The 20412-nt window shown below is 24.0% G+C and overlaps 4 protein-coding genes across 4 annotated transcripts; 1 reads left to right on the forward strand and 3 right to left on the reverse strand.

Annotated features, from left to right (window-relative positions):
• Window positions 1-465: 465 nt before the first annotated feature.
• On the forward strand, window positions 466-2882 carry PGO_021640 (Plasmodium exported protein, unknown function; the record flags this gene model as incomplete). Its single annotated transcript, XM_028685980.1, has 2 exons — window positions 466-669; window positions 927-2882. 2 exons carry the CDS (start codon window positions 466-468, stop codon window positions 2880-2882), a joined length of 2160 nt encoding a protein of 719 aa, XP_028541781.1.
• Window positions 2883-6133: 3251 nt separating this feature from the next.
• Window positions 6134-8080, reverse strand: PGO_021650 (DnaJ domain containing protein; the record flags this gene model as incomplete). Its single annotated transcript, XM_028685981.1, has 4 exons — window positions 6134-6699; window positions 7056-7488; window positions 7686-7823; window positions 7970-8080. 4 exons carry the CDS (start codon window positions 8078-8080, stop codon window positions 6134-6136), a joined length of 1248 nt encoding a protein of 415 aa, XP_028541782.1.
• A 3239-nt stretch (window positions 8081-11319) lies between these two features.
• On the reverse strand, window positions 11320-12511 carry PGO_021660 (Plasmodium exported protein, unknown function; the record flags this gene model as incomplete). Its single annotated transcript, XM_028685982.1, has 2 exons — window positions 11320-12261; window positions 12422-12511. 2 exons carry the CDS (start codon window positions 12509-12511, stop codon window positions 11320-11322), a joined length of 1032 nt encoding a protein of 343 aa, XP_028541783.1.
• Window positions 12512-15750: 3239 nt separating this feature from the next.
• Window positions 15751-16891, reverse strand: PGO_021670 (Plasmodium exported protein, unknown function; the record flags this gene model as incomplete). The annotated part of the gene is made up of 2 exons (XM_028685983.1): window positions 15751-16671; window positions 16805-16891. The coding sequence occupies 2 exons, from the start codon at window positions 16889-16891 to the stop codon at window positions 15751-15753; spliced, it is 1008 nt and encodes a 335-aa protein (XP_028541784.1).
• Window positions 16892-20412: the final 3521 nt, after the last annotated feature.

Consider the following 20412-nt stretch of genomic DNA (forward strand, 5'->3'; position numbering starts at 1 on the left):
TGTAGGATTATCATTTTTGTGTTATTTGTAAGATATTAATTATGCGTCTTTATTCATATCATAGGTATGGATGTAACATTTTATTATTTTTTTTTTTTTGAGTATTCAATTTTTTTTTTTTAATTTCCTAAAAAGAAAAAAGTACACAATATTATTTATTATTTTTAAGGAGAAATAAAAGACTGTTTTTTTGCATGCATGTATATAACATTATACACGCATGGAACGATTATACTTTACATGTAAGGATGTGGATAGTTAAGTTGGGATTATATAATTTAAACTTTTATTATCACCCTTTGTGAAGCCATATTTTTTAGAACTATGTATATACATATTACAAGTGATTTAAAAACAATGTGTGATAGGAAAATATAGTATTATTAAAGTAAAAATACATTTAATGAAGACTCTAATTCTACTTAAAAACGATTATCATATTATTAAATTAAAAAAATATATATCATGGAGAAACGAAGTCATGCAACACAAAAAAATGATATAAATGATGATGCTGAAACAGATGCAAAATCCTGGGCATTTTTTTTTTTATCAATAACGAGAAGATTAATAAAATATAATGTCAAACAAAAAGTGAATATAGTACAATTTTTTACAAAAGTTTACCTTTGTATCCTTGTAGCATGGACATTAAATTATTGGAACAATGTAAGCAAGAAATGTGTTGTGCATACGTTTAAAAAATATACAGTTTGCATTCCTTTTTGTTTAATGCCTCTTGTTCTCTAAATGTTATATTGTGTGTGTACCATGTGCATTTTTAAGCAGATCCAACTGTGCAAATTATAAAAGTATAGAGCATAATATAACGTTTATACACTAAATAATTAGATAACACATGTATAATTTATAATTCCATCGTTTTACTTTTAACTTATTATTTTTTTTTTTTTTTTTTATAGAAGACTAATTTTAATAAAAACTGGGATGAAAGCAATAATAAGGATGAAAAAAAAACAATAAATTTATGGGATAATAATAACAACAATAGATCTTTATCACAAGTTGACGTTATCAGGGTGACAACGTATGAACCTGCTCATAGTAAACCTTGGAAAAGAGGATATAGTCAAACAACCGTTTCAAATGTACCTCGAGGAGCACCATTACATAATGTTCCTCAAAAGGGAACTCCAAATTTACCTCCACCAAATGGTCCCCCCATCAGACCACCTTTACAAGGGCTACAAAAGATACAACCTCCAAGCATTGCACCAAAAGGACCATCTCAACAAATATTGTCAAAGACAGGTTCTGTAGTTGTATCATCAAGAGGACCACCTCCTCCACATGGTCCTCCAGTTGCACGTCATCCACAAATTCCAATCAGAAGAATTCCTCAACGTGGTCCTCCCAATGGGCCTCTAAATATGCCACCTCCACGTGGACCTCAAAATATGGCTCCTCCGCGTGGACCTCAAAATATGCCGCTTCCACGTGGACCTCAAAATATGGCTCCTCCACGTGGACCTCAAAATAGGGCTCCTCCTCGGGTACCTCAAAATAGGGCTCCTCCACGTGGACCCCAAAATGCGATTCTTCCAAATAGAAATAAATCACATGTATTATCAAAGGTACGCCCTCCACAAGTACAATCTAGAAAAAAACTACCATCTAACTCTAGAACGTTTTCAAATAACAAAAAGTTTTTACAAGAAAGTGATGCTAATTTAAAATTAACAATTGTTGAGTCAACGCTTCAAAACAACAGTGATGTGGTACAAGAATCTGAAAATAAGGTAGAAATAAAACATCCAATCAATGTTGAAAGTGACACAGATACTGAAGAAAAAATGGATATCGTACCACATAGCATAGGATATCCAATCAAGGTTCAAAATGTTGAAGAAAATAATGATACCTTAGGAGATATCGCAAACACAATTATGAGTAACATTCATGAAATTGAAATGGAAAGAAATCCAGCGTTAGAATTAATAAAGGAAAACATATTAGATTATATTATATCTGCAAATAAAGGAGTAATTAAAAATATCGACACAATAAAAGAAAATATAATAAGTAATTTGAAAGGGGCTGACGGTGATTGGAAACCTCCCATTGAATTAATTAAAGAAACATTATTAGAAAAAATTGGAAGTCTTGATCCAGAAGAAATAGGGCCCAAAATGGAAGAAATTAAAGATGCAGTTATTGAAAAAATAACGACAAATATTGCATGTGAAGTAAAACCAAAGTTGGATAATATAAAATTAACTGTTTTAGATAAATTGGATGATATTAATTCTGCAGTTGTCAAACCCAAAATTAATGACTTAAAAGACACTATTAATAGAAAAATAATAAACATTGAAAATGACGTGATACCCAAAATTGGAAATACAATAAAAGACTGCGTTACAGATAAAATAGAAGATATAACAAGTGGTATTGAAAAAACTTCTGAAACTATAAAAGATACAATTATGAGTAATGTAAAAACAATTTATAAAAATGCTCCTGTTCCTAAAAATATTAAGGATATGGCTAGTAGGTTAGTCCCTGATCCAAATTTAAGCATGGAAGAAAATATGATAGATTCAGTTAGCAAATCGACATTAGGGTTTGGCCTAATTGGTAATATAAAAAAACGTTTTAAACAGATAGGAAATACATCCCAAGCAATTGCCTGTTTAGCTATATCCGTAATGACTTTAATAGGAGGAATGGGGGGTTTCGTTGCTGGCAATTATCCAGTCGCTGCTGGAGTTATGCTAATTGCGCTTCTTTTTTCATACTATGGCTCATTTAAATTATTAAAAGCGATGTTTTTCCCCAATTTTGATATGAAGAAAAGAAATTTTTTTAAAAGAAGAAAAAAAAAAGAGAATAAGAAAATTACCCAGAATATTGCAAAATAGGATATTGTAGAAAAAAAAGGAACTCTCACAAAGTTACAAAATTAATATAATATAGAAATATATATTTGAGTCATGGCTTTACTACAAATGTGTATAATTGTTTGTTTTTTCTTTTTTTTTTACTAATTTTGTAAAAAATTTTTTTTTGTATTATTAAATAAATAATAACATTTCCAATAAAAAAATTTATGATATATTTGTAAAAATTAGTTAATTCAATATATAAATTGTCAATGTTTTTATGTTATTTTTTAAAATTTTCTTTTTGATGAATTCCATACATTTGCATTAAACTTTGTATAAAATATACATATGCTGGTTATATGTGTTCTAATTAATTTTTAAAATTTTTGCTATTCATTTTAATATTTTTATATTGAAATAAGCTATTTTTTTACTCTTTATATTTGAATGAACCATAAACATTTTTATTATTTTGTTCAACTAACGACGATTTGATATTATTATTAATTAATAAATAATTTTGAATTAATATATAAAAGAGAACTTTAGACTTTGGTGTGAACTGATAGAGTTCTATTGCTTGTTCGTTCTTTTACTCGAAGAAGGGGGCTTATTACTAAAAATTTTGGGCACAATTTGGAGCAAAATTTAGCATAAAAATTGTAGAAAAATTGTAGAGAAATTTATTAGGAAAATGTGCACCTCAAAATATGTATTCAACATAAATGTGCATATTTGCCATTTTTGAATTCGCTAAAAAAGAATGAGTACCGTGTATAGATGTGTGGTGATATGGTGTACCTTATTTATGTGGCCTTTACAGACCTTAGTAGGATCATTAATTCACACTAAATATATATGGAAAGGATAATAAAGGAGGCCTTTTTAAAAGTAGTTGTTATGAAAAATTCAAGTTTCCCTTATTTCAGTTACATAAGAAATGAGAATTATTAACCAAAAGCAGTTGCCACATGTTTGTAAAAGGGTATCACATTTTCCTTAATTATTTTTTATTACCAAGAAAATCGGAAGATGCATATAAAATTTTCATAACAATGCAGATATAATGAATTGTTTTCTTGTTAAAAATGAGTGAGTATAAGGAAAATACATACATTTTGCTAATTTTTATCATGTGCATGTATGTATATGTCTACATGTACTATTAACTTAGCATTATTGTCTTTCATATTCTACGAAGCTTTTGTGAATATATTATTGTTTAAGAAACAAAATAGGGAAGTATTTTCTTGTCATTCTATGGGTAAATGTACAATTTGAAATAAAGAGGAGGTTAAGTGAATTGCTATAAAAGAATATTTGAAAATATATTGTATTCATTTAATTTCGTGTAGCATTATGCGTTTATTTAATATTTTATTTTTACTTTTATCAATATTATTACATTATTTATTTATTTCTTTTTTTATTATAATTATTATTATTTGCATTTTTTTTTTTTTTTCTTGTTTGACAACAAATTAATAAGATGTTTACATATTTATGAACAATGTAGATGAGTAAAAGTGATCGGTTAAAGAAATGATTGAGAATGAATTAATATATATATTTTGTTAAATACATGAAATTTTGTTTAATTGTTTTTTAATTTTCATAATAATATGAACTATTGGAAAAGGTAGATTTGTCCAAGTTTTTGAAAAAGGGTGTAAAAAAAAAAAAAAAAAAGTAATGTTCAACTGTGTATTTATTACATTGTGTTTATTAAGGGTAAAATTCATTTTCATTCTTCCTATGTTTATTTCTTTCACCTAAACGGTTCTTATAAATAGGAAATCTGTTACAACACATATACATAATGTAGCAGACATAGGTATAAATGATATATGATTTTTATTCGGTATTATTATTGGTTATATATTAAATTTTATACTTATCTTATTTCTTTTTATTATGAGGAATTATTTTCTGTGGTTTGTATCTATTTGCTCATATAATAGGTATGAAAAAAAATAAGAAAAGAAAGGAAACCTTTTTCATTTTTTTAAGAAAAATTTATTTGATGAAAAAAGAAATATTTTTTGGTATACATAATTTAAATAGCAAACAATTACAAAAACCAAAGTTTTTTAGAAAAATGTCTTCGATTGCAATACATAAAAATCTCAATATGTTCTGTACATATTTGAATTAAATGATATCTTTAAATGTTATGAAAAAGTATTATATGTATTTAATAAATGTAAAAACGAGCGGATGTCGTAATTATTTTATATTTTAGCTTTTACAACTATCTACTATATGTCTTTCAGTTGTGTATTAAAATGAAAAAAGATATACTATCTCAATAAACCGATATAGTATAATAAAATTTATTGAAAAAAAAAATTCTGAACTTTTTATATATTACTAAACGGGTAAAAGAATAAGAACCAAAATGGTATAGATATTTTCGAAAAAATACAAATTTACTTTACAGTATAAATAAAATCCAATTATACTCACATTTAAAAAAAAAAACTGAATTTAGAATTACGTCCACAATGAGAACCTTCCTAAAACAGTACATCTGAAGTACTATTTTTAATATAATTAAAAATTTTGATCATACTTATAGTGGCACTTATTGTAGTAATAATATATAACATTAAATACATGTATAGTTAAACCATTTTCAATGATTTTCAGCAGGCTCTTTTTAACCTACCTAGGATATAAGTTAATAAAATACTTTTAAGCAGTTAGGATAGTTTAAATGTGTTGTCCTATTATTTAAATTGTGATCTGCTGTATATTTTATTATTATTGTAAAAAAAAAAAAAAAAAATGTTATGAAAACATTTTCCTACTCTTATTCCTTTGTTGAAGCAGTTGCGTAAAATTAAATTATGCATATGAACACATATGGACATTTTTGCATAATTTAACTTTTTAATTAAAATATATCAATGCATAAAGCTATATGTACAAAAATATACACAAATTCGAATAATCAAAAGGAAACGAGGGAAATGAATATTACACGTAAAAAATAAAACAAAAAATGGAAATACCAAATAATATTGAAAAAGAAAAAGATCGTTTAATTAAATGCTGGTTTACTTGCATAACATTTTATAACTTTTTTTGCATTCACAATTGTAACATTTGAGGGAAATGCCACAAATATATGATTCTTTTGTTGCGTAATATATTAAATTTTGGTAAAAATTAGGAAGATCATATACTCTTTAAGAATGTTATTAGATATATGTACTTCTATTTCTATCTATCTATCTATTTGCAAGATTACAATTTCGTCATCATTCTTTGATTTTAATATTCTTTCATTTTTTATTACTTAAAATATCTCTCAATGCCATCTTTTCTTCGCTGCTTAAATTTGTAGGGAATAAAATTACAAACACAATTATTAGATCTCCTTTTTTAGATGGGTCATTTACGAGTGGCATTCCTTCATTTGGAATTATTCTTCTGGAATTTGGCGCCACAACATCATCTACTCGTACTAGTAACTCTCTTTTATCTAATGTTATTAGACCAAATTGAAAGCCACTTAATGCTTGATCTAATGTTAACACACATCTAAATATTAGATTATTTCCCTCTCTTATGAACATGTTATGTTCTTTTGATTTTATTTTGAAAATTATGTTTCCTGGTTGTTCCCAGGGGGAGGTTTGATCACTTTCTCCAGGAAATATAATTTCAGTTCCATCCTCTGACCCTGGTTTTACATCTATCGTTAACAATTTATGATCATCATAACAAACAGGTCCATTATATCTTTTTCTTGTAACTTTTAATCTTTTTGTGCATCCACAGTACAAATCTTCTAATGTCACCGTAAGTGGCACTTCATGTGATTTAGGTGTGTCACCTGAACTAGAGCCTAAAATGAGCAATGGGGGCGAAAAAAACATGAACACGGAAGTGTGTATGTAATGCAACATATATAAATAATTATACATACATATATAATTTGGTTTACACCCTCTATATTATGAACAAATGGACGGAATGTTGTAATTATAGCATTATCATCAGACAAAATAACTTTTCTTTTTTTTTCTTTTTTTTTTCTATTTGTTTTGTTTTCTTTCTTTTCTGATATTTTCGTGTTATCAAGTAAAAGTATAGCTCTTATATATGTACATAAAATATTTATACACATATATAATATGCACACAATGTGCGTACATAACACATGAGTGCTTCCTACACATGATATATAGCATGCACTCTAACCTCCTGGTGTTGAAGAAGAATTAATCTTGGAATTCATATTATTAATAAAAGCTGAAACTTGGGGAAAACGATCATTAAAAACTGATTTAAATGAAAAATTTTTAACTGGATCTATAAATTTATTGAACATTTCAGCAGTATTTATTTTTGCTTTGGAAAAAGAGAAACCAAGAGATTCATCTTCTTCTTCGTTGTACATTGGAAAGTTTCCCTTTAATCCTTCTATACCATATAAATCATAAATTTCCCTTTTATATTCATCTGACAAAACATCATATGCTTCAAGAACAATCTTAAAATTTTCTTCAGCAATCTTTTTATCTTCTGGATCTACATGTCTATCTGGATGCCACTTCATGGTTAACTTTTTGTATGCTTTTTTTATTTCAAGATTTGTGGCATCCCTATTCACCCCTAATATAGCATAGTAATCCTAAAGAAAAGAAATGGAGAATTTCATGTGCATAAGTGCATGTGATTTGTATATGAGAAATGAGGTGTCCTCTTCTGGTTATTATCATTACTGGTAAAGACTTTCTCACTTTTTTACTACGTTGTTACATTATATTATTATCTGCGACATTGTAGCGATGATATTATTATATTTATAATTGTCAATTTTAATCGAACCTCCAAATTTTCAAAGGCATCTCGTTCACTACGTGGTACATACTGGTTATTAGCTTCGGACAATCGTCTGATATCCCTTCTGTCTAATGCTTTTTTAAATTTACATTGGTCTACGCTACCCCGTATTGCATTTTCTCTCTAATAATTGTATAAAATGTCATAAAATTATGTAATATATATGTATATTTAAATATTAATGAAGAAAAGTTATATTGAAGAATGCGTACGTGTAATGCCAACGTTTTTCAATTTTATTTTGAAGTGTTTAGTTTTGCTTGTCTTACATTATTAGAACATTTAAGTAACCAAATTAAGACAAAAAATATAAATATTTTAACTAAAAAGGGAAAAACATTTATTACTCCTTTCTTATGGTGTTTTACAAAAGTTGCCATTTAGCTTTATACTCCCTTTAATAAAATATTATATTACACTACAATGGTTTCCATAAATGAAACTGTTGCTTGTAATCTAAATAATTTTTCCTTAATTGCTTCATTTCAAAATTCAAAAAAACATTTACAATGAATTACTAGTTTTTAAAATAACATACGTAGTAAAACATATAATATATATATATAACATAATTACATACACTTGTATACAATGGAGCAGCGTAAAAACTGTCCTAATGGTTATTTTAAAAAGGCATTAAGGAACAACAGCTTAGTATTGTAATTCTAGACATGAAATGTCAATATATGTAATATCTAAATAATAAAATAACTGTTACGAATTTTTTAATAGCCTCAATAAATAACTATTCATATTAATAATCAGTTTCATTTTTAAACCTGTCATAAAAAAAAAAAAAAAAAAGTCGCATAAATTAAAACTAGTTATATTTTAATATAAAGAAAATTTAAAAAGGATTTTATAAATTTTTATAACTTTTATAATAATTACGAAAAAAAAGCAGTTATTTTTAGTATATAACAATACATATGTACATTGCTATATGAATATGGACACTAGGTACTAATAATTAAAAGAACAAAACTAAAACACAAATAATCAACAATTTCATATAATCATTTTTTTAGTTAAAACTTAAACTCTACATCTACACATAAATATTATTATAACTATACATTGTTTTAAGTTCCTCTTACATTAGAAATATATAAAGAACAGATATTTTAACGTATTATTTTGCAGAAACCAGTAAAATGCAACATTTTTTTTAGCATTTAAAGCGCATTTTATATATAAATTTTTAGGTTTGGCACTAAAAGAAAAACATTTTTTTTTTTTTTTCTAAGTATAAAATAAAACCGTTTAAAAAAAATAAATTGTCAGATACAGAAATTAATGCTTCTTTTTGCATATTCTTGTACATTTTTAAAAATAAAAAATTGAAAAGTATTCTTTTTTTTTCTATCATAATAAATATATATGTATTTATAATGAGTTATTGGATATTTTGCCCTTTTTTTTTTTTTTTTTGGTAACAAAATTTAAAAATATTTTTAAAATTTAGAAACATTTTAATATAAAAAATGGGCCACATGTTGATGTAGAAATGACATTTATAATAATTTGTTTTTATTATTGTACGTAATTATTTATATATTATGAAAGTCTTACTTTATTGTTGGTACATTCAAATAACGCCTTTTGTTTGATAAATAATGAAATAAAAAAATAAGTACTTAAAAATTATTCCTTTACTCACTCCCGAATAAAAGAAAAAAAAAAAAGAAAGAAAGAAACATAAAATAAAAAAAAAAAAAAAATGACACTGTTATTTATGTATGGAGAAAATTAAAAATAAAAACAGTCTTGGTTTATTCTATGTCATTTTTAGATGATTATATTAACAGTACCTTTTTTTTATGGTTGTAAGCTCCACGCAATGTAGAGTTTATATAGAAATATTACTATGTGCTATACTGTTTCAAATAAAATAAAATTTTATATCAAAATTATCAATTTCTTCCACATATAATATACATGTACAATGGGAGAAAATTCCTTTAGGTGTTATTTTTATATAAAAAAAAATTTGCATGTTAGTTTAGCATTTTTTAAAATTATGTTCGCAAAATGTAGTTTTTTTAAGACCATCAACTTCCACAGTACTCTAGAGTAATACACGCATAAAATTAACCCGCAGCGGCAACAAAAAAGTTGTGAAAAAAACTACATCATTCCTTCTGAAGAGATTTTTGTATATAATATTTTTAATTTTATTTAAACAATTTCCTTTTCACACAAACCAATAAAATTGAAAGAAGGAATTTCAATAGTTATATACAGCTCATAGCTTGGATAAATTTTATGTAAAAAATATTCAAAAGCGGTTTAAATATAAGGTTTGTGAATAAATACTGTTTAGTTTCTATTGTCAAGCACATTTGAAAATAACTGCCTTTTATTTGTTTCAATATAAAGAGTATACAATATGTCACTTTAAAATTGTTGATGCATCCCTAGGTAATAAACATGTTTAGAAAAAAGCAAGAATGTGGTACGTCTAAAATTATAATTAGTAAAAGTGAAATTGAATTTGGACGACTGTAAAGAATGTTATAAAATAAAAAAGCAGGTATGCAAATGATATGTGTAGTGTAACGCATAAAGTATTTATACAATGATGCTTTATTGTATATATATAAGAGCATATAAATAAATATGCGAAAAGTAAATAAAAGTTCCTAAGCTGAAAATTTATCAAATTAAATAAAATAAAACATGATAACCAAAATAGTTTAAATAAGAAGGGAAGCAATGAAAGACAAGTTAGATTCATATCATTACTGTATAAAATAAAAATTAGGACAATATTATATTTTGTAGCACAACAATAAAAATATTTTTACAAGTAAGCATATACACATTTGCTTCATTATCATCTGTACATATCACCTTACAAACGTGAACTCTGTGCAATATATATATACATATATAGTTACATATGGACAGCAAAATTTTCAAATAAAAAATATTTGTAAACACATTTTTCTACATAATTCAAGCGCATATATGTACCCAGGCGGTTGTTACTATGAAGAAAATGTTACTGATTATTATATAACAACATATGTTCGCATATATATCCATTACGCAATTTTTTAACATACACGGGTAAGGTAACATCGTATTATTTAATAATATTATACGGTTCAAATTGAAAATACGTGTGCATATTTATTTATATACATATAAATAACATTTAAAAAACAAATTGAAAAAATACTCTATATTAAAAAAAATAAAACAATAAAAAAAAAAAAAAAATAGATGACAGTAAAATGTCAAAATATTATTACAGCAAAATAACACAAATAAGAATTATTATTAGCCTATTGACGGAAATGCCGAGGGGGGGGGAAAAAAAAAAAAAAAATATTATTTAAAACATTTCACTTGAATTATACAATAATTGCGCATAAATAATTATTTGCACGAAAGATTAAAACATTAATGACAAATTTTGTTGGTGGAACTTATAAAAACAAAAACAAAAAAAAAAAAAATTAAAGGCATTGTTTCTGATAATAAAATTAGGAAAAAATATAATTATTATATTATCATATAAATGTGAGTAGTATATACATGTACATACTACGCACTACTACATGTTAAAATTAAGTGTCCAATTTAAAATTTTCCTAAAAAAATATCACTTTACTTACTTTGGCAAATGATTTACAGAACTGGAATTATTATTATACTCTTCGGAGTTTTTAACCAAGTCAGCACACTTCTTATACTTGTACAAAACAAATAGCATGGATAAAACCATAGTCGTAAATACTACAATAATATTATATAGATTGAGCGATATTGATAGTATTAAGACTGAACCAATTGCACCTCCAATAATGGGTATAATTGCTTTAACAATATTCTTATTATACTTTATCCAAAAAAGCTTTCCCTTTTTTTTCTTATTCATTCTTATCATATTTATTAACTGTGTTTCATACATTTCATCTGCATTCTTAAAAATTAAGAAAAAATCCGATAACTTTAACTTTTTTTGGGGGGTTACATTTTCCTTTTGCAACAGTTTTTGTTTTACTCCTTCTGATGGAATAACTGTTTTTTTTTCTTTAAAACTGTAATTTTTTGATCTATTCTGAATTTGATCTTCATATATATTTTTTTCTAATTTCCTTTCTCTACACACTTCTTTCCCTTTTTCAACCTCCTTATAACCATAACTGTAGGAATGATTCTCATTTTGTGTGCGATGTGAACCCTTTTTAAAAGGGTTAAAAAATTTGATTGAACTAGGTGATTTCATATAGTCACTGTTCTTAATTACTGGATTAGGAAATTTCATTAAATCAAAGTCACTTACTAGGACATTAAAATTTTTATTAAACTCCTCATTTTCCAAAAATATATTAAATCGTTTTCTAAAAATATCATCTTGCATATATGCTTTTATTCCTTTTTCAAAATTATCGTCATCTTCTCTTAGTAAATTTATTATTTTTTCTTTAAAAACTGCATACCTTATTTCGGAATTTGGTTTATTATCTCCTAATAGTATTCTTCTACATATCAAATTACATTTATTATTTAGAATTGTCTGTTCATTATATGATATGCCAGAAGAAGTTGCCTAAAAATTATGATAAAACATTAAAAATTTATAAAAGTGTTCTTATTTTTTAAAATGTTATAAAAAAAAAAAAAAGAAAGGATAGTAAACAATAGCATCGTTAATTTAAAAATATAAAATAGGTAAAATGATAGCAAATACATAGAAGAGATTATTTTACTTTATTAGAACAATTCCATAATGCCAATATTAAAAGAGTAATTATAAAAATTATATTACGGGTGAAATTTTTATATGTGCGTCTTTTCATTTAGAGGACTTCTTCAATGTTGGAAACTTTTTTATAATAGAAGAAAATCTTAGCTAATTTGGGCCACATTATATACCAAGACAACGTAACGTTATAGGTTTTTTTTTTTTTTTATTATTATTTTATGTATAATTTTTATTTCTATATTTTCCCATACTGTAAAAATTTAAAGTATTTGAAATCGTTTGATTACAATTTAAGGCATAATTCTATCTAGTGTTTATTGAAGTTGGTGGAATTAAAATAATACATTAAATCAAAATTATATTCGTGAATGTTTTGTTAAAAATTCTTAGAAAAAAGGTGTATCCGAATAAGTTAAAATAAAATGATAAACCAAACTTTGTGAATTATTAAAAATAATGCAAAGCTATAGGATACAGCATATAGCAACAAAGCCGCAAATTAATATATTTCAAAAAAGATACATATATATATATATGTAACATTTAGTATAAGAAAATATTTAGAGAGGAAACAAGGCCAACTATCCTGTTATTATGTAATAAAAAATAAAATGTAAATGAAGAAGAATAACATTTAATTATATAAATTAAAATTGAAACTTCTTTTTAGTTGAAAAAATTCTAATAATTAGCATTAACAAAAAATATATTACGCACTTTATTAGACTAAAATAATATCTTAAATACATAATCTTTTACAAAATCGTTTTTTCTTCCATAGAATTAAAAAATAGCAAAAGTGGTAAAAAATTCACATCTACTCTCATATATTTTTGGGAAACGGAATATATATATATGCTATATTTTTGTATATCCATACATGCACTGCAGAAAAAAAAATTATTGCATAGAAAGAAAAATATATATTTTTTTACATATTAAGAATTATTAAATAAAAACGAATAAAAAGAAAAGTTCTGCTTAAGGCAATTTCCTGTTTTTTTTATGCTCTGATGCATTAATTTTTTTATTAATAAATAAACTGAAAATATTACGCGCTAGCATAGATATGATTTATACGTAAAATAATAATTAAACAATAAACGTAACATAATAAAAAGAAAAAAACATATATGAAAAAAATTATGAAAACTAAAAATTCAGACAAAAAATATTCATATTTAAAAAACATGACTGAATCTTCATATTAAGAAATAAAAAGATAAAAGGCATCAACTATCACTAATATAAGTATGGACAAACAAAATACAAAGCAACAATAGTATAACTGATAGTAGAATAAGAATCGCAATTTTTTTGTAATAAAAAATTATACTTGTAATGAGCCTTGCGCATATTGTAAAAAAGTAAAAAAAATACCATGCAAAATTAAAAAAATTATGTTTATGCAACACAATTTATAACTTTTTTATTATTTTAAAAGATGTCTGAAGACACATTTTGTTTTGTTGGATTTTGCCATGTATCCATGTATATATTTTAATTCTTATTTTTTGAGATGTATAAAGATTTAGCATACTCTTTTTTAGCACATGGAAAAAAATAAATGTTATTTAATGAATCTAACAAATGACAAAAGTAATATTCGTGCGTTATAAATTTTTTTTCAGTTAGATTATTTTCCATTTTTCCTTGCGCACACATAGTACATGATTGAAAAAAAGGCGTTTATATATTTATATATATATACATATATACAACAGTGTTAAAAATACGTACACCACATTATGCTATTTACCATGTTTATTTTCACTTGAAAAAGGAGCACTAAACTATAAAACATATTAGCACTTTTTCTTGTGAAAAAAAATTAATTATTAATAATTTTATATTTAAAAGAAGACATTTTTATGATTATTTTAATGCAGCATAATGATTTTATTATGTTATTTTTAGACTAAAAAAGCAACTTGTTCGTCTATTTAAAGATTTAGTCAACTTCTTAAGTTTCTTAGTATTTTTAAATATGTTTTAGCCAATAGGTAAATTTCGTGGGGATATTACAAAATATCTGATACTCATAAACTTGCTTATATAAATCTTTTGTATCATTTTTACGTAAAACTATTTTTAAGGTGACTTATATTATTTTGTGTGTGATTGTAGCCGTACATATGCTACACAAATTGTGCATTTTTCTTTTTCTTGCAATGGAAAGACATTCGAGAACTATAATCTAACTATTTGAAAAATTATAATCATAAAAAAGGACGCAGGCATAATAAATGTTTTTTTTATCGTTCACAATACAACATATTTTTATTTTAAAATATAGAAACCACTATTTATTGGAAGATAACATATATTCATTGCACTATATGGGATGTTCTAGCGTCAATCCCATATTATGATTGAAAAATGAACTAAAAATTTAGATGAATATTTAATAATATTCAAAAAGTTTATATACAAATTACCCCCACATATTTTCCTCTCAAAAATGTAAAAGTATTACAAGAAAATTAAATAATTTCCTAATTATATAACATTCTATTTTCAAGTGTGTGCACTAATAATGAAAAGATCAGGTGATTGCATATTGCAGATTATGCGTTTACTAAGTGAAATGAAAAACGGTTTTCATTTTTTCATATTTTTTTTAGTACAAGTAGGGAAATAACACAATTCTGAAAAATATAAATCTTAATAATGATCTACATTGTATTTATGAGCTAACAAATATTGATAAAATAAATTTCATATTTAACTGGAATATCTATAGTATTATGGTTTCTATTGGACAAAATTACTATACTAAATGCTTTATATATATTTATGTTAAGCATACTTAGATATAATACGAACATGTATCGTAATTATTAGTAAAATGACCTTGTTCCGAATTTACATATTTAAAAAAGCACTAGGGGGGAATTATGGGTATAAATAAAATAAATAATAAATTTAACAAAATAATTAATTACAATGTTTCTTTAAAGTGAGTATTAAAATACATTCAATAAGAGAGCTTTCATGGGAATTTAGATGAAACAGAAAAGAAATAAAAAATAAATAATATGGTGCAGATGTTATATTTTATTATAAATAGTTGAATAAAATTAATTTATAAAATAAACATCTTATATAAACATAAATTTTTTAGATTAGGGAAAATATAACCAATAATTGAATATTTTTTAAAGACATATTTAAAAAGAGCAGATTTTCACATATGTCATGCATAAATTTTTTATTATATAAGTCTTAATATGTATGCCCTATAGTATATATTACTTATCGCATTATATTTTCCGCATATAATTCAATGGTTAATATAAATAAATTTTTTACGGAGCAATATAGAGGCTAAATTTATTTTTTCATACTCCTTATTCCGTAATTTTTATACTTTTTGCTGATTGTTATGGCTTTAAAGAAAATAAAAATCAATGAAATAATATACATTATGGATGATATTCCAATACCCATCAAATTTTCTTGTAGCAAAAATCCAAGTAAAAATATACCGCATACCAGAACTGGAGAAAGAAATGCAAAATACAATTTCATATCTCGTGAAATTTCATTCGAAGATGAATCAGGATTAAAAACAGATATAGTGAACTTCAGTAGTACCCTTTCATACCAAGCTTTTCGACTTTTTACAAATTTAGCAATTGGAGAAAGTAATACACTTCTTTTACGTTTATACTTTAACTTTCCAAAAGGTTCTTTTGATTTATATAATTCTATATCACTCTTGTCATCATACTTTGATGGATGGTAACTATTTACGTATGAGTTTGAATTTGTTAATGTATCAGACGTACTTTCATTGTCATAATCATCTTTGTAATTATTTTCTGAATGATAGTCGCTAAAGACGTCATCACCATCATAAGACATCTTTTCATTTTGGATATTCAAATATTTATCATCATCATTAATATCATCTTCGGTATTGCTACCATAATCATTTTGATATTTTAATGAATTAGGAATACTTTTGCAACTTTCATTAGATTCTGACGCATTTAAATTAAGTTGTACATCATCATTTATCATTAATGAACTAAATACACTGCTATATTGGTGATCACCTAACAATGATATTAATTGTTTTTCAAAATCGCCATCATATGTATCTTCTAATTTACTTATGTTATCTCTTGGAGATGCATAATTCTGCTGAATATATTCTTCTGTATTTGTTTTCAGCAATCTGTTAGCTCGTGTGTTTAATGAGATCTTTGGGTTTCTTTCATTATTAATAGATTTGCAAAAGGAATTGTACTAAAAAATGAGGAAAATATGCAACATTATAATGCATACATATATATGAGTAAATTTTTCTTTTTAAAATGAAAATGCGAAATAAATAAATCGTAATGAAACTCTTAAATTTCTCTTCTGTTTATTTTATTACTTCAATAGGATTATTCCATATGCATATTAAAAGGATAAATGTAAGAAAATTAAAAAAAAAAACGAATTTATTTGTTTTTTCTGTCATAGTGAATTTATTTCAAGTATATGAAACAACAATGTAGTATTAAAATTTCTATCAGTTATAATTTTATTTATAATTTAATATATAGTTATTAGTAGAAGTGTAATCTATTTTTTCTTTATTTTTTTCGTATTTTTTTAAAACACAAAGTATTATTAGCTTTAAAAATAGCTTCCCAATAAATTAAATTATTTAACAACACAAATTATGAGAAAATATATTAATCAAAAATGTTTCATTAAATATTTTATGCAAATTAAAACACTTGGTTCATATTCATTTCTAATATAAAAAAAATTACTTCAACTGCAAACAGCAATTCTCTTTCTTCCGAACTCTCTCTCTCTATATATATACATATATATATATCTAGATTCACAATATTCAAAAAATAAAAAAAAAAGGTGAATAAATTTCAGAAATATTTATTGCCTCACAACAAAATTACACTTCAACAACAATGAGCAGTTTTTATTTTTACGTAGATTTATGTATGTTCCTAAAAAAATAAATTTTTATGTAATTATGAATAAAGTAAGATTTATAAAATTTAAACAAGAGCCTGCATATAGTTTAAAATATTTTGTGGATTCATCATTAGTAATGAATTATATCTGCAGTAGAAATTAAAGTAGAACAAAGTCTTTTAATAAGTACTATTTTAAATTTTTTCATAATATTTGCAATGTGTCAATAATTATTTCTAACACTAGTTATAGAGAGAAGAGGGAATAATAATGAACGAATTAAATCAGAACAGAAATATGGCAGTGCATGAAAAAATCTCTAATACTAAACGATTATATATATTTGCACTTATGGAGATGTGAAGGCAATATGCATGAAAATATCAAGAAAAAATATTTAAGAATAATGCATGAATACATTTAATTTTACTCTTCCTAATTTCGTTTACTTGATATTGTATTACAAGTTGCATTTTTATTAATAATATTAATTCAAATAACAATTGCACATGCCAAATGTGCACATAGATAGAATTTTTATTTATATTTATATTTTTAGATATAATTCTACAAAACAGGATGTTATAATAAGAAAAATATTAAAAATTAGAACAAATTATAAATTTATTTTGTAAATGTTTTTGTTATTTCAAAGGAAGAATAACATGAAATAAATGCATGCATATAAACGAAAAAGGGGTTATTTATTTAGATATAATTACAAAAAAAATAATTTAGGTGTTACAATTTTATAAAAAAAAAGTTAAATGAAGAATGATTTTAACATAAATAACAAAAAAATATAATAGAAATATATAATAAAATATTTTTAAAAAAATGAGTTCTAGCAAATGTTTGGTAATTTTTTTTTGTACAATAATTCATTTTACATTTTAAATATGATTAATTAATTATACTCCAAAATATTAAATATAAAACTGTTTATCATAACGTACAGTGAGAATATAAATTATAATTAACAAAGTTTTAACATGCAATTGAATTACAATTTTATTTTGTCAAAAATTGAATCATTCATATTACATTAAGCGTAATGTGTAATGGCAACATATATGTTAAAAATATATTTTGCAAAAACAAAGTTAAATATTTAAAATTTGGAAATCCCTGATGATACTGTACTTATTTTATCATAAATAAAATTTATTTTATTCGATTTATTCATTTTTTAACATACTGATAAAAAAAACGCTTCATTTTAAGTGGATAAATTCAGCAAATTCTACTTATTTAAATTGTTCTGGTTTATTACAATGGATTGTTTTTTATATAACATAATATGATACCATTTTATAGAAAAAATAAAAAATAAATGTATTTTTTGTTACGTATGTTTTAAAGTAAAATATATCGCATCATGTTAGAAGAGTAGTTTTTCTCTTTGGATGTAAAATAATAACAATGTACTTTTATGCTAAGTATGATACTATTATAATTTTGTATCTATTTAATAATAAATGACAGAACATTTGAAAATAAAAAATAAAGGCACCTGAATATGCTAGGACTTATTATATTATTATTTTGTTCAAATAATATTATATTCGTGTTTATGATAGCCCATAACTTCAATTTTTTATGGTTCTCTTTTCGTAACACTTAATTATAAATAAATGAAGAAAACTCATTGAAAATTAGTTATTAGTTTTTCACTGTAGATATTGGAAAATTCATTGTTCTTCTTAATATTCTAAAGTGTTCCTGTTTCATAATACAATATAACTTATTATACATTTATTAATAAAATTATTTTAATTAAAATGTATTCATTGCTGTTAAAATTGAGTGTAATGTATGTAATGTAAATTAGTTTTTACTTTTGATTTCCATTCACAATAGGTATGTATTTGCAAAAAAAGTATATATTTATATCGAAATAAATGTGTCAATGAGGTGTGTATGTAAAAATGTTGAATTTATATGATATTTTACATTTTATACTGTGGGAAGTGTTCATGAATCATTCTTTTTTTATTATAAATTAAGGACATTGTTTAAGAAGCCTCTATTAAAAATTGAATTACAACATAAATTTCAAATAAAGTATGGTTAAAACATTATTTGTATAAATGTTACATTAAAATTTTCCTTTCTTATATTTAAACTACAAGACATGCTATAATCGTTATTAAATAATTAATGTTAAAAAATGGAATTCCCTCTTTAGTCCTTTTTTTTTTGAATTAAATATATTTTATTAACGTTAGGTGTGTAATTTATTTTAAATAAAACTTGTTTTTACCTTTTGAAAATAATAAAAATTAGCTGTTTTATTAAACACACTTACATCAAATATATGAAGCATTTTATCAATTGGTGAACTTATTTAGGAATTTAAATAGGTTAATATAAATGAGAGGTTTTCATCAAAATAACTTTGTACATAAAAATCAAGGTAAATAACCGAAAGAAATTTAGAATTCGTAAAGTGGTAATTTATTTAGCGGTTTATCTAATTATAATTAAAAAGGGTATATATTATGAATATATCCTTTTGAATAAAAATGCTCTTTATTTAATAAATTCCAGTTGTTTCGTTTTAATAATTTATGGGAATAACATAAAATGTAAATTTGGAGTATTACTTGAATTTACATATGATTAAAAAAATTTACAATATTACATGCAACGTAAAAAGAAAAATAATGTCCCCTGAATAATCGAGGACATTTACTCTAGACTTTAATTAGAAATAATTATCATTGACAATGAAAATATAATTATATTAAAAATTAACCGTATGTAATATGTATATAAAAAAACTAAAAAATATAATATTTTGTACAAATTGTAATATATACTTAATATCCATATTAAAAAACATAATTATCATTCTTGCTATGTATTAATAAAATTATGCAAGTAGACACACATATCGACATTTTATATATTTACATTTTAAATATAAAATAGGAAATATTTTTAATGGATAATGTAATTTAAATTTCCATTTATTTTTTTGGAAACAATACGCTTATATACGATATTATTAATAGTGTTACAATTTATGATAAAAAAATTTTAAAGATAAATTTT

Source organism: Plasmodium gonderi (assembly GCF_002157705.1).
Source record: "Plasmodium gonderi DNA, contig: Chr02, whole genome shotgun sequence".
Lineage (NCBI taxonomy): Eukaryota > Apicomplexa > Aconoidasida > Haemosporida > Plasmodiidae > Plasmodium > Plasmodium gonderi.